The sequence below is a fragment of the Sylvia atricapilla genome, chromosome 7, assembly GCF_009819655.1.
Source record: "Sylvia atricapilla isolate bSylAtr1 chromosome 7, bSylAtr1.pri, whole genome shotgun sequence".
Lineage (NCBI taxonomy): Eukaryota > Metazoa > Chordata > Aves > Passeriformes > Sylviidae > Sylvia > Sylvia atricapilla.
In genome coordinates this window covers 14,359,818-14,374,388 of record NC_089146.1, presented here as the reverse complement: position 1 = coordinate 14,374,388, position 14,571 = coordinate 14,359,818, and the positions used below count along the sequence as shown (strand labels likewise).

Below are 14,571 nucleotides of genomic sequence, written 5' to 3'. Positions count from 1 at the left end.
TCAAGCACATAAATAGTCACTCAATTAGCCAGCCTGACCTCGTACCCCAAAGTGTTTTATGGACTTGAATAGACACTTCTACACTGAAATAGACACTGCTGTACTTATTTACAGGTAGGGAAGTCCAGGAGGAGATCAGTGACCTTACCAAAGTTCACACAAATGTCAATGGCAGGAAACTGGCCTCCTGATTGTCTTGTCTAATTCTGTTTCTGTGGGATCATGCTTTAGTAATCAGCACTGTTTTCACCTACCCTTTTAACCCTGAGTATGAGTGATTTTAGTATCTTCCAGAGAGAGGTAATGGGAAATACACACATTGAAAAACCTGGTAAATTAATTAATGTTTGCTAGATGCACAGAGCCAATGGTAAAGAATGCGATAGACAATGCGATTGATCCAGCTGCATGGGCTGGCTCATCCCCCCACACACAGCACACCACAAGCACCCAATATCCAGAGAATAAATCACATGAAATTATATCGTCTAGACCTAATTCTTTGCTCAGACCTATGTTTACAGGTCTGTCACACCTCAGTGAAAACTACACACTGATATCTGCAAGTGGAAAATTTTAGAACAGCGAGAGATTGATGTCTGTGTTTTTAATGACATTTTATTTTAGAGCTCCAAACTATTGTGTATCAAACAGTCTGCACGATCCTTGTCAAATATTTGTGAAATCATCAGCAGAAGACAGACAGTTTCTGGCCATTAACCACATGAAGACAACAGCAGTGAGATAATTTATCTCATACAAAAATTGGTTATGTGCCATGGTTAGGAAGAACCTTGAGCCTCCTCTGTGTCATACAATCTTACTTTGTTGTTTGTACAGATTTTCAGAGGCACTTAATTTTGTTAGAAATCTCAAGTTTTGACAATTCTGCCATGCATATAGTCTTAAAGCAAATTAAGGCATCAAAACTAAGAAGCTTCAAGAAAAATTTGTCCCGTAATGTCATGAAATTTCTATGGTAAAAATTGCTCTTTTTAAAGCTTTGTTTTGTTAATTTTGCATATTACTGTGAAGCAGTCTTCAGCACCAGTATTGCTGAATTAATATCCAAGGTGATTGTTATTATTTGAGTGCAGTAGAACCCCTTGTGAGTTTGCTTCACACCAATTGCCACCCAGGCCTTTTCTGACCGCAGGAGAAAGCTCAGTGTCTGTGCAGGCAGCCCTGTACCCAAGAGCCCCACTGGCAGTGCAGAGCCCTGCTGCCAGCCAGGACAAAGGACCTGCTGCTGAAGGAACTCCATCGCTCGCTCTACTCACAGACAAAAGTGGGAGTTAAGTGCTTCAGATGCAGAGCCTATGTCTAAATGCTAATCAGGGCCTCTGGCTTTCTGAGACACACCAATGAGAAAGAAAAGCTGTAAATAAGAAGGTTAATTTCTTATTTACAGCAGTGCTGTAAGTTCATGGAAGAGTTACAAGGGTTAGCACCAAGAAATGCTTCTGTATTAACTTTTTGCATGTGTTTTTCTCTAGAAAAAGATGAGAAGAGAACAAACATCTCACAGGCAGAGGTAAGTGTTTTTATTTTTTTATATATATTTATTGTTAAAATAGTTCTATTGTTAAAAACTCTTGGAAACTTACTGATTCATCCCAGTTGATACTTTTATTTACATTGTCATGCCATCTGCAGTAAGACAGCCTTTCATGAACCATCATTTTTTAAGCAGGGCAGTGTAAAGCTGTGTGTTCTGCCAGCTCTGCCTTCCCCCTGCAGCAGAGAGCTGGGAGAGGCAGGTTTCCCCTCTGCCTTGCTGCCATGGCCTGTGAAAGCACAGCAAAGCCAAGGTGACCCTGCCAGCTCACCCCATCCGAACATTGCTGTGGGTGTGCAGGTCACTGCTGGGACCCAAAGGCACTCAAACACATCCCCACCCTCTCCATCACTTGTCAAACCTACAGCAGGCAGGGCAGTGATGTTGTCTGCACAAGAATTCAAAGCTGGCTCCTCCAATCTCATTTTCTAAACTCCCCTTGCATAGTTTCTCCAATTCCCTGATCTCTTTCTCCTTCACCCACTGCTCAGAGCAGCAGGCAGCACTTTAAATAGCAGCAGGAGGTATTGATTGGTTCAAATTTGAACTCCAGTACAAACTTATAAAGATTTACTGGTGTGAGGTTCACCAAGCTATCCCATAGTGTTTATAAATAGCCTTCTCTTTCCAAAAACAATATTTTATTTATAAATGTTATCATTCTATCCATTGTGATAAGCTAAAGTAATCAGATTAGCCCTACTTGTGTGGAACATGTCTCAAATAGAAATAGATCTGATTAAAATTCAGGGTCCATATATTAGGCATTATTAGCAAATTTTTGGGTGAAGGCAACATCATTACTACAACTTGAAATTGTTAAAATGAGGTGGGTAAAAACAGCTTGGCTGCACACAATTTTTCTTTAACCTTTTTGTTAGGAGTATGATATGGTGCTTACTCTTCCAAAGCTAGCTAAGGGTGTAGTGTATGAGGCTTTCTTGTCCTTTTTATGTAGACATAATTCATATCAGTATAATATTGACATCAATTTAGCTGCTTTCATTTTGCAAAAGCTGCTCTGCTTTAGCACTGAATATACCCCATTTTTTGTTTTTGTTAACTAAATATTGGTATAATGTAGTACTACTATTATTACTCTATGTCTATTGGTATAACGTAGCAATACTAACATTGCTCTATGGGTAATTTTACTACCATTGTTATAGAATAATTCGTCTTTTGTGCATAGATGTGATTTTGGGGGCACAAAATGTTTAACTGTGTCTAAGTACAACACTCCAATGAGGCTCAGTTAAAGGCTGAGTGATTTGCTGCTGAAATTATTAGCTTAGGTCTAGTAGAACCCATTGAAAATGTACAGGGGGTGGAATTTTCCACTTATTTATTTTAAAATGTATCTATTAATATTTCAGTACTACCTTATATATCTAATCATTAATTACACTGTAATGGGAATGTTGGCTAACGTAAACCTTGCAAGCATTTTAATACACGTAGACATTTATTTGCCATATGAGAATCAATTACACAGGCTGCTAAAAGGACAGGCTATCCTGATTTTATCTTTAACTACATTTTTATAGAGTGAAGGGTAATTTTCAGTAGTATTGGGTCTGTCTTGCCTGGGAGTCATAGAGGTTGTCCATTAAGCAGGAATTTCTGTCCCGGTTTTCCTGTATCCATGAAATGCCGGGAGCTGGTTGTTCCCAATGTGTTGTTGTCAGGAAGCCCCAGCTGGCCGTGTGTCACCCAGCCTGTCCCTGTCTCACTGCCTCTCTCTGCTCTGTCCCCCCGCAGTCGCAGAGCGCCTCTCCCAAGCAGAGGAAGCAGAGCGTCTTCACCGCGCCGGCCCTCAAAGGTACTGCGGGCTCCTGCGCTGCCGGGGCTCGGGGCTGTCCCCCGGGGGACAGCGACACCAGGGGCTCTGCCCACGGGGTCACTCACGGCCAGCCATCGCTGCCTGCACACTGTGCCCGGCACGGACCGCCTGCCCGATGCTGACCGCCTCCTTATCCTCAGCGCAGAACCTTGCTGCAGTGGCAAATTCATTTGTTTGAGGGCAAAAAAAACCCCCCACAAGTTTGTATGCTTTGATTAGTTTGCTATAGCAGATAATTCAATGGCCAGAGCTTTTTGCATATGTAAATTCTATTGGCGCTGGCTCCACAGAGTTCTCTGTTTCTTATTTGAAACCACTTCCCCATATTCTGCCTCTCTTTCCAGGCAGCTGTGAAAAGGAGAGCACCCAAAACCGTGAGCTGGGTATCTGACCGTAGGGAGTGTGAAGAGTTTCTTGGGAAGATAAGGAAAAATGAGAAGTCTTGGTTAAAGCTTTGAGGGATAACATGCTTTTTAGGAATATGTACAAAAGCTGCAGGAATATCACCCGGGATCAGAACAGCAACATTTAGGGCTTGCTTCTTATGTAGTTCTGAACAGAATTTGACTTGATGGTGCTTGCAAGATCAAGTGAAGCAAGATCTGTGGTGATTCACCAGCACTTCTGACTGACACTTGTCAGAGCAAGATTATTTTCAGACTGCAGACTAAAGGCCGTCCTGCCAGGTGTCTCTTGATAGATAATGAATGCATAAATTTCCATTTGTCTGCTTAACACAATTTATTACCTGGCAGAAAAGGTGGGATATCTGATTTCTTGTGTGAAATAGTGCCGCTGTCATGAGGTAATTTACCATATCAGCCAGTTGTATGTATCTCATTCTGTAGCTTCAGTTCTCTGATACTTGTCCTGGCCACAGTTAAAATATCACTCAGCTGCCATGCAAGACTGTCTGTTTACCAAAAGGGGCTGAAGCTCATAGGCTGGATATTAGAAATAATCTTATTACATTCAATTATAATATTTTTTCTGGAAGGAAAATGCTTTTCGTGGATAGCAATACCAATTGATCTCACTGCTGTATAATTTTGCTCTATGAACCTAAACTAAATACTGTGCAAATGAGAGCAGTGTAAAACAGGTCCTCATAGCTCCTCTCAGGAACTGCAGCCTGTGGAGGATAACACCCTGTCACACCCTGCTGAGGCCTGGGGGAGACCTTCATGGCTCACATCCACATCAGCTTAACTCCCAGGGAACACAACGGGCAGGAGAGCATGTGATTCGAAAAAGATGAACACAATGAACCTGGAATATCTTGCAGACAGCACAAAGCAGAGCATAAAACGCCTCTCCTTCGTACTTTAGCCCCCTAAATTACACCATACTCCCAAATACACAAGAGGACACTTGGAAGTTGATAACCTTTCCTGTAAACAGGCTGGATTGCTCCAGCTCTACCATACTGTTACTGTCATAAATAAGACTCTTTTTAATTTAAAAATTACCTGGTGGAAAATTCACTATTCTTCCTTTTCACTAGTATGAAAACATGGGGGTTTTTGTTTGGACTAAGAGAGTGTGAGGCAAACATATAGCAATGTGAGATACACAGAGGTAGACATGCACAAAGGTATTTCTACTGAGAAATAGTTTTATAATGATTTAAATTATTCTAGTTTTATAACAGTTGAAGATAAAACTATTTAATAGTATTTTCAGAATAACAGGCTTCACAGTTGCACACTACTCCTCAACTTTGAGCATATATATATATATATATATATGTATATATATATATATATATATATTTCCTGTGCACTGTTTTTCCCTCATTCATAATATGATTAATAATACGGTATTCAACACACAATAAAGTAAAAAAATAAATTCTTTATCGCCCCTTGTCTGCTCCATAACCTCCCAGGCTGTTACTAATGGAAGGTGAGATGGGCTGTATTCTGGTACCCTACATTTAAAGTAGGAGATAACAAATGGAGTGAAGAGGGGCAAATATTTTCATTTGCTAACCTCTGTGGCATTTTAGTAGTTTGTAGGTGCTGTTGACTCAAAGTTCCCAGAAATAAGCCAAGCTTGCAGGCAGTGGATCTGACAGCAGGGGTGTGTGGAGAGCTGTGGGAGAGACATGGCCATGGCAGGAGCTTTGCTCTGTACCTGCAGCAGAGAGGGATCAAATAAACCATGGGCAGATTCATGCCTCAGCCTGACTCCAAACGTCCAAGTGTCTGGAAATAGTTTTGTTGCAGTTCTTGTAAGTTTTTTGGAGTAATTATGAAACTCTGTGAGAGAAAGGTTGCTGGTTCCTGAATTGATGGCTAAACAGGAGAGAGAAAGAGGAAATTAATGGGCATATTGTGGTTATAGGAACCCATATAAAATGGGAAATTGTTGGCGTGCTTGAAAAGAGCAGAAGCAACATCAGACAACTGTAGTGACTGGTTACAAGACCAGATACTTCATGTTACCAGATATTTCATGTTACATGAAATATCCAAACACATGAAAATATATGCAATATATGGAAATGCAGTACTGCTGAGGTTTTACCTGTCATGGTAAATATGTGGAGATCAACTTGTTAGTTAAATTGCCCAGAGGAGGGGTTCATATTGCCCAGAGAACCATTGTGGATGCCTCATCCCTGGAAGTGTCCAAGGCCAGGTTGGATGGGGCTCTGAGAAACCTGGTCTAGTGGGAAGGGGGCTGGGATGAGATGACCTTCAGTGTCCCTTCCAACCCAAACCATTCTATGGTTCTGTGATTCTATAAGATATCTGTGTGGGCATATTTTCCCCTTCTGCCCTAGCACTTACTAAACTAAAATTCAACATTATTAGCTGTGTAAGATCATCACCAAATATTTCAGTTTCATCATTACAGAAGCTTCCTCTAGCTCAAGGCCAGGCTGTGGCTGCCACAAGCTGTAGCAAACCTGGTGCAACAGGCAAGTTCTTATTACTCTGTATCTGTGTGTACTTTGGCTCCTGCTTTTATTTTCCTAAACGAAAACACAGCAGAGTTCCTACAGACAGAGCAAATAGCTGACTCATCTCAGAGCATTGTTCTTTTTACTGGAATACAGTGTGCTGGAAAAATCAATGTGAGAGCTATTGATTTAAGTAGTAATCTGGAGAGGGACTCAGCCAGCCAACCAGATAACAGCTCAGCGTGGTGTGCTTCTTAGTGTTATATTACTAAACCTAATGGATGTCAAAGAGGTTTTCCATTTTGCTTTCATAGGTATTTCTTTTCCTAACCTGCCACACTAGTGTTTGTTAATTCCATGCTGGTATGTAGCATGTGATGTTGGCAAAAGTCAGTATCTGAAGATTGCACCAAACAAATCCATCATATTTTCTGTATGTTGTGATCACCTCTTGTCACAGTTTTTTTTCGTGTTTAGCAGCAATCTTAACTGGGGGTTCATCACCTCCAGTTCCCCTCTTTGTCTCAGTTTTTCCTCTGTTATTTATGGGCTTTTATGCCTGAACCCAGATTTTCTCATCCTTTCACAGTCTTCTTCTTCATGTGTGAAGATTGGCTTGAACCTCTCTATGGAAAATACCATACAAACAACCACAGGAATGTTTTGCAATTTGAATTCTCACCAGTTTTACCTTGGGCAATCTTTTCCAGTCAGTTCTCAGTATTTAAGGCCTTTTTTTCCTATTTACTAATCTGCTTCTTGTTCTGTATGACAAAACCAAGAAGAATCCTTTGATTGTTTTCCAAAGTAGATGTCCAGCTGTTTCAGCACAAAGCTCCATCCATCCGTCCAAGCTCAAAGAGCATCTTTAGAAATATCTTCATTATTCTGCTTGGTGCGTTAGAGGAGCCCCTGGAAGTCTTGCTGGAGTTTCATTTTTTACCCTCACACTTGCCAGAGAAGCCCAAAAGGGGATGATAATCCTTCCAGATAGAGAGGGGCCAAGTGAAGGCAGCCTAGACTACCAAGGCAGAAGTGGATTGCACTCACCCCAAGTTATGGTGCTTCCTTGGTGTCACGTTACCACTTGAAAATGCAAAGAGCACGTTGGAGTCTCAGAGCTGCACCTGCAGCTTTCCACCGCAGGGCACGCTTTGTGCTGAGGCAGATTTCCTTTTGCCTAGGTAGTCATGTTTTGTTTGGTAGCTCAGCTCATCCTTGGGAGGAAATGCAGACAGCAGTGACAGGAAGCAAGGTTTACACAGACTAACAGAAGACAGCCTGAGCTGTTCCCAAACCTGCATTGCTCCCAAATCCCCACATTATCCACCAGCCATTGCTATTAATACCAGTGGCTATTTAAGTACCATCAAGGTCTCCCCTGTGAAGGAAGTGCACATTCCCAGGTGATCTGAGGATTTTATTAGCAGTGACTCTACTGGCCTGGATGTGCTAAAGGTCAGGGAAATAAGAGAACTTCACTCATTTTAGTTCACTCTGCAAAAGGCTGTTTAGATTAGATCAAGATCCTACTAATCCCAGCAAGCTTCAAAGAAAGTTATTGTAGCTGTCTCTGTTCACTGGACCACCTTTGCGATGAGGAGCCATCAAATCATAATTAAAGTCATTCCCCACACAAGTAAGAGATACATTTGACTGTTTTCCCTCAGCCTTTTGGGAAATAAATGCTTTATATTCCCCTCTTAATGTATTTTTCTTTGCATAAAAACAAAGTCTTCCTGAGCTTGGCTCCAGCTACAAGATTTGAAATGGGATTAAATCAGAGCTGTTATGAATCTAAGGAACATTCAAAGACATTATTTTGGTTTGAGTCATTAAAACAACCAGAACTCACTGGCTTTTCCCAAAGTGTTCAGACCCAGGGATTTGATACATGCATAATTCTCGTATTTACAATGATGGTCGATATTAAATGAGCTCTTTCTAGCTTCTGCCATGAATTTCAGATGCTCTGCTTGTTTAGTGCCTGCTTGCTCTTCTCTCCAAAGGAAACAACATGCAGAATAAATGATTAAAATCATGATGTCCCTCCTGAAATATGTAATTTATTAGAAGCAATTAGTACAGTATGTGGCCCTCATCCAAATTTGTAACCCCTTAGGCCAGCTTGATGATGTCTGATGCATCTCATTACTTTGTGACTGAAGGTTAACAACGAACACGGGTAGAGTCTGGAGACATTAAAGATTATTGTTAGTATGGTAAGCACTGAGTTTGGAGCCCATGAGAATCATTGTGGAATAAAAATCTCAGGCTAAATTTACTTCAAGTGGTACAAGAATGAAGTTTCTAGGACTTTAGCAGTCACTACAAAAACTTCTTACGTGGCAAACTCTGCAAAGAGCTTCTAGTGTTAACTAAACACAACTGTGTAAGAAGACGAAACACCACACTGTTCTAGAAAGAAAAATACCATGTCTTTTTTTTGTTGTTGTTTCTCCTTCATACATGGGCTTAAATTTAACTTTTAGGAAATTAATGTTAGCTATAATATCAGACATCTTACACAGTCTTCTAAACATCAAGGCCAGGCCTATGAAAATTCACAAATGAAGCTGGTGCTCAGTCAAACTTTTTCTGTGTGGGTGAGTCACTTTGACTCAGGCTGTTACATTTTCTCAGTCTCTCCAACAGTGATCCTTTTTCAAAGATGGTTGTGCTGCACATCAGCCACGTGGCCAGAACAGGAGATGGGGATGGTTTCCAATTTTCCTCTCAGTCCTGAGTGTGTATTTTGGACCTCCTTCCTCTTCCAGTAGGCTGTCATAAATACTGGGCGGGGGTGAGGACTACTCCACAAAAACAGCCAATGTCCAGGGGTTGTAGCAATTCTTGAGGTTGGGGAAAATCTTCTTCTAATGCCTTAGCAGAGCTGCCGTGTCCCTGGAGAAACATCTCTTCTTTAGCCTGGTAGTAGAAATTCTTCAACACATTTCTTTTAAGCAGAAAATCTGTCTCAGTAAGTTGTTTCTTGGGTAACAGAAGGCTAAGCTCTGCCTTGTTCTTTATGTGCACTGCTCTTGTTTGTTCATGTGTTGTGATGTGACAAAATGCCATGAATGCATTTCAGTTCCTGGGTGGAAGGCCCACAACTGTCTGGACCTTCTGAAGCACTGGGAATAGAAGGTTTATGCTGCAGTTTTGTATCATTGCATTTTTTCCTTGTCCCTAAGTAGGCCACAAGAGGTGCAGCTTGTTTTCCCAAATTACTTGTTCTCATCGTTTCTATACTGTTCTTATCCACATCTTAGTCAGATGCACCTCGATACAACCACACCACTTGATGCAGAATGGCCTTGAATAAATTTCCTGGCTATTTTTACCAAGATGTTACCTTCCAGTGCCTGGTCTCTTTCCCCCTCTCTCTCCTTCCACAGACTTGAACAGTAGGATGATGACAGTAGATACAATTAAGAAAAAAAAAGCTAAATTAATTAGTGAATCACGGGGTTGGTGACAGGGCTACATCAGACTGCTGCCATCCCAAGTTCAGTTGGCTGCCACCGTTACGGTACTCCCCAACACGCTGGCAGACACTGCTGTAGTCTGTATTTAATTTCTTTCTCTTGGCAGCTTTGAATACATTTCATTTCATACAGCTGGTGGCTCCCGCTTCAAAATGGCTCTGGCCTTGGCTGCAATAAATATTGCAGTACCTGTAGCGAGACCAAGGTGTCCAGTGGAGACCAAGCTTGACATCTGTTCAACAGAAAAACTGGGATGTTTGTGTTATAACTTGTCATCTGCTGCTATTACCTGGAGTGAAGAAGAAAGGGCTGTGTTGAGCACTAATGTCAGTCCCTAAATTACCACGTGTGGTCCAACACAGACTGAAGTCTGATGGAGTGTTTCCACTGACCTCATTTGGCTCAGCATGAAATCAACATATCTGATAGTTCCTTCTAATCTTCTGTGATGAATGTTAAATGGGCCTCCTTCTAAAGGTACAACTTTATTTTTATGATAGAAGCTAATCTTAGCAAAATGCTGTGAAACAGCATTTATGACTTGAAAATAGTGTTATTAAGCACTGTTGTATTAAATACAGAGCAGTGTAAACATCACACTGTTTCTAAGTAGAAACAGACAACATTAAAAAGTCAACCTTTTAAGAGCTACAACATAAAATATTATAGAACAAGAATGTGGGAGACATAGTACATATTTTAAAATATAAAGTAGAAATCCCAAAAAGGGAAGCATGTGTTGTTCTGGTTACTTTATATTACAAGATGTATTTATAGTGAAATTACAAAGATTTTGGCAGTTTTCTGTTCTGAATTGAAGCAGCTTTTGAAGAAAAGATAATATTTTTATAGGAGAAGATGTAAGATTCTTATGAAGTCAGCTATTTGACAGGGCATTAAATTTTATTTCCTCGCTGTGTGTTCTATGCTGGAGGTTAACAACCAAGCCACATGGCAGACACTGACTCCAGTGTGCCCTACCGTAATAAATAATAATTGCCCCTCTGTTTCATCTAAAGCATTGTAAATCTGGAATTTGATCCCAGGGAAGATGGCAGAGTGAAGACCTAGATTACACATTGCTGCTGCTGCTCAGTGTTTGACGTCTCCCAGATGGGTGGGGCAGGATTGTGAGTACAGTGGGGCATCTGCCAGGGCCTGGCTGCCCCTTGGCTCTGTGCCACGGATCAGCCCCAGTGGGAAGAGCCTGCTCCTCCTGCAGCATTGCCAGGGGCACGGGTGGGCAAACAGCACGGGAGTTCACTCAGTTTGTACTGGGTGTTCTGGAGGGAGATGCAGTATTTAAATACAGAGGTATCCTTCTACGTAGTGTAAGCTTCTGGAAAGTCTCCATAGTATGTGGGGCTGCTGTCTCATTTAATTTATCCATATAAAGAAAAGCCTTCCCTGCATTTGTACCTAACTGCATTTTCCTGCAGTCTTTGTCTATAAATGTCTCCTTCCCATGTAGTCAAATTTCACATATAAAAGTCCCCCTCCCCAAAAGGCAAAGCTTTCAGAAGACAGAATGACTACAGCTCAAGGTTAATAGTGAATGTGTGTAACATGAAAGGCACCACGGTGCATTGAGCAGTGGCATTAGCCTGACACAGCAAAATCATCCCACGATCTTCCCGCTACGATTCCATCAGCTGTGCTGGTCTGTATGGGCATGTGCAAGTAGGTGCAGGCTCACAGCCATCAGCCAAGCTCCCACCACCTGCTCTGACTCCTCCTGGGAGCAGGGCAATGATTTCCATGAGAGTGGCTCCTGGCACAAGCTGCTCTTCCAGGGACAGTAGCTTACCTTTAGCTCTTTTGGTTCAGGTTTCACCCTGACCCGAGTCAAGGTCCCAGTAGCACATTAGCTTTGTGATATCTCTGTTTCTGGACAACGTGGTCCTTATTTCTGTGGTTAAGCTACAAGAAACATAGAGAAACCATGCTTCTGATTTTTAGGCACCATCTGTGCTGGGTTTCTTGTGGTAGATATGTTTTCTCAGGTTTTAGTATTTGATTTTATTTCCTTTTGAAGTGGATGCCTACTGGTGCAAATTTATTGAAAACCAAAAATTTTCTACAGCAGGCCATGTGATTCTACTCCCCTCCATAATTTCTCCCTTTCTTCACCCCTTGGGATGCAACATTGCCCAGTATAGCAAGAACACAGAGTTCCCAAAACCATCCACCAGAGCTTTGGCATGGAGACAAGAACACGAGCAGCCTGAAGATTTCAACCACATCCTTTTGGGCCTGCAGCTAGGACTGAGAGCTCGCATGAATTATGTGTGTGACTGTGACCAGAAAAACACAGGAAATAGTGCAGCTAGCATATGGATCTGAAAAGGGGCTCATTTTCCTGTGAGCTGCACAGGCCAGCAGGATGTTGTTTAAAAGTTCTCATCTGATGTAGCCGCTGGTTTGTCTTGAAACAGAGGGAGGGAGGATACTTCAGCTTTTTCAGCCCTCACACGACCTGAGAACAACCAGCGTTATTCCACGGATCTTTTATAGCCAGAAGAGATGATGGGCAGGCTCTGAGCAATTTACAGAGTAACTATTTCTAACAATACAGCTGCAGGAGTTGTGGGGCCCAGTGACTGCTCAGGAGGAAAACACTCCCCAGAAATGTTTGCGGTGGTTCTGCCAGCTCAGGGCGCTGTGTGTGCTGGCACAGGGCAAGGAGTAAACGTGCACACCTGTCTGCTAACCCTGGGAGCGGCGCAGGTTTGTGGGCTGCTCCCTGCATTGGCCTCTTTCCAGGTGACAGGGACACCGTGGCTGCACCTGTCCCTGCAGAGCAGCTGGTGAGGTGCAGGGCAGCCATACACACCTATCCAGCTCCTCTGGGACTGCCTTCAGACAGGAGCTCCAGGAAGGAGCGGCCAGAGGGAGGGAGAGCTGGGGAAGCAGAGACGCTGCCAGTGAGCAGCAGGACGAGTGCAGCTCCCGGCCCTGAGTGCCAGGGGCTGGCCATCCCCTTCAGGGGCAAAGGGAGGCAACAGGCGTCTCCTTCTATTTCAGCAGTCAGGAGGAATTATGTAAATTCAGCTTTCCATTTCCTTGCAATCCGAAAGAACACAGTTGTTAAAAAAACAGTGGGATTTTTGGTATGCCGGCTCCCTCTGGTGACTCCTTGGTGCAGCTCCACTGCTGAATGGCAAGAGCAGTTTCAAGGAGTGGAATTATATTAAATCTGACTAATTTCAATTTATAGTCTGTGAGGTTATTACTACATTTCACCTGCATTCCAGTGGTATCCCCAACATCCCATAAGTGGTAGAGCCAGACTTATTTCAATTCACTCTTAGCAAGAGCTAAAGTAAGAAGTGTAAAAACTGATTTTTAAAAAAGATAATTTGCACAGAGTAAGCCTTGCACAACATGGTAATGACAACACAGTGAAAACATCATCCTACAGCTGACTATCCAAATCTCACCTTTCAGTCCAATGGGTGACATTTTTGTGGAAGTGCATTCCCTGTTCCTGTGAGACAGCTCTCCATGTGTCAGTTTGGATGGGTGATATGGCGTTCTAGGAAAATGGAAAAATTAGGACTTGCTAGGGTAGGCTGTAAGCCCCAAATAAGTGAACTGTAAATGTAATAAAAAAACCTCTCCATCACCAAGGGAAAAGAGAGGAGAGACTAGCTCTGATCTTCCAGAAATTCTCTGGTGCTCCTAGGGATTTTAGCTGCCTTGATTCACAGCTCATAGCACAGGCTTGGCTTTGGTTAGCATGGAGTGCCTGCTGCAGTGGGAGAGGGGAAGGATTCAGGGCAGCTTCAGTCTTCTGAAATGGATCTTGGCTGCTTGAGATGATCTCAGCAGCTCACAGGCACTGAAGTGGTGAAAACTAAAGAGGCTCATTCTGATGCACTCGTGCTCAGATGTAAGGGCTGCAACTGCAATACCTGTAACTTGAGGAAAATGGAAATTTCCTGTTATTCATATGCCACCCATGAAACAACTGCATTGGGGATAATAAGCTAAACACAGGCCTGTCAATCACTTGTTTAATCATACAAGGCTTTTCTAATTTTCAAATTGTTTATAAAATACAAAAAAGAAGAATTTCAACATTTACAGTATTACTGATGTGAGGTTATGCTGATGTCATAATACTAACTCCTTTTCATCATAGGAAGGATCACAATTTTATTTTAGATTAAAGATTATAACTCACTAGGGAATTTATCAGCAAATTAACACAGAAGCTTATAGACTTCTGACAAAAGAAAGAGACATGATTAATTAAATATGAAGGACTATATGGTATGTGAAGGTACAGCAGAGAAACACCATCTTGGCATTTCGAGTGACCAGTAAAGATTTTGTTCCTGTCTTCATTTTGAAAACTCCCTGGAAAGCTTTTCATCCTAACCCTAAAAATCTCTGGCTGCATAGACTATTCAGCAAGAGATTTAAGTCTGCCATTAACAAGTTCTTTTCTATATCTGCCCAGATCATGTAAAGAAATAACTGCAAAAAGAATAACAAAAATAGAAAATATGGATCCAGGATGTAAACCAAACAGAATGCTGGGGGTGTCCTGCCAGACCTGGGGGTGAAACAGAAGAAGCAAAAGCTGTTTAGTCATTACACACAGGACTTTATTCACTCCATCATATACTCAGGGTTCTACTTCTCAGTATCACAGCCTCCTCTTCTTCTTCAAGGATTCTCTCCCCTAAGGATGTGGCAATAAGTTTTTTCTCAGCTGTTTGGGTTTGTTGACCTCAGAAAAATTCCCATGTCAGTCAAAACCAAAAAA

The 14,571-nt window shown here is 42.0% G+C and overlaps 1 protein-coding gene across 1 annotated transcript in view; it reads left to right on the top strand.

Moving 5' to 3' along the window:
- The window catches only part of PPP1R1C (protein phosphatase 1 regulatory inhibitor subunit 1C), a 48,121-nt gene that overhangs the window by 19,870 nt on the left and 13,680 nt on the right, over positions 1 to 14,571 (top strand). Inside the window, 2 exon segments of the mRNA XM_066322710.1 lie at positions 1,497 to 1,534; positions 3,320 to 3,380. Of these exon segments, the coding sequence (XP_066178807.1) occupies positions 1,497 to 1,534; positions 3,320 to 3,380 (99 nt within the window).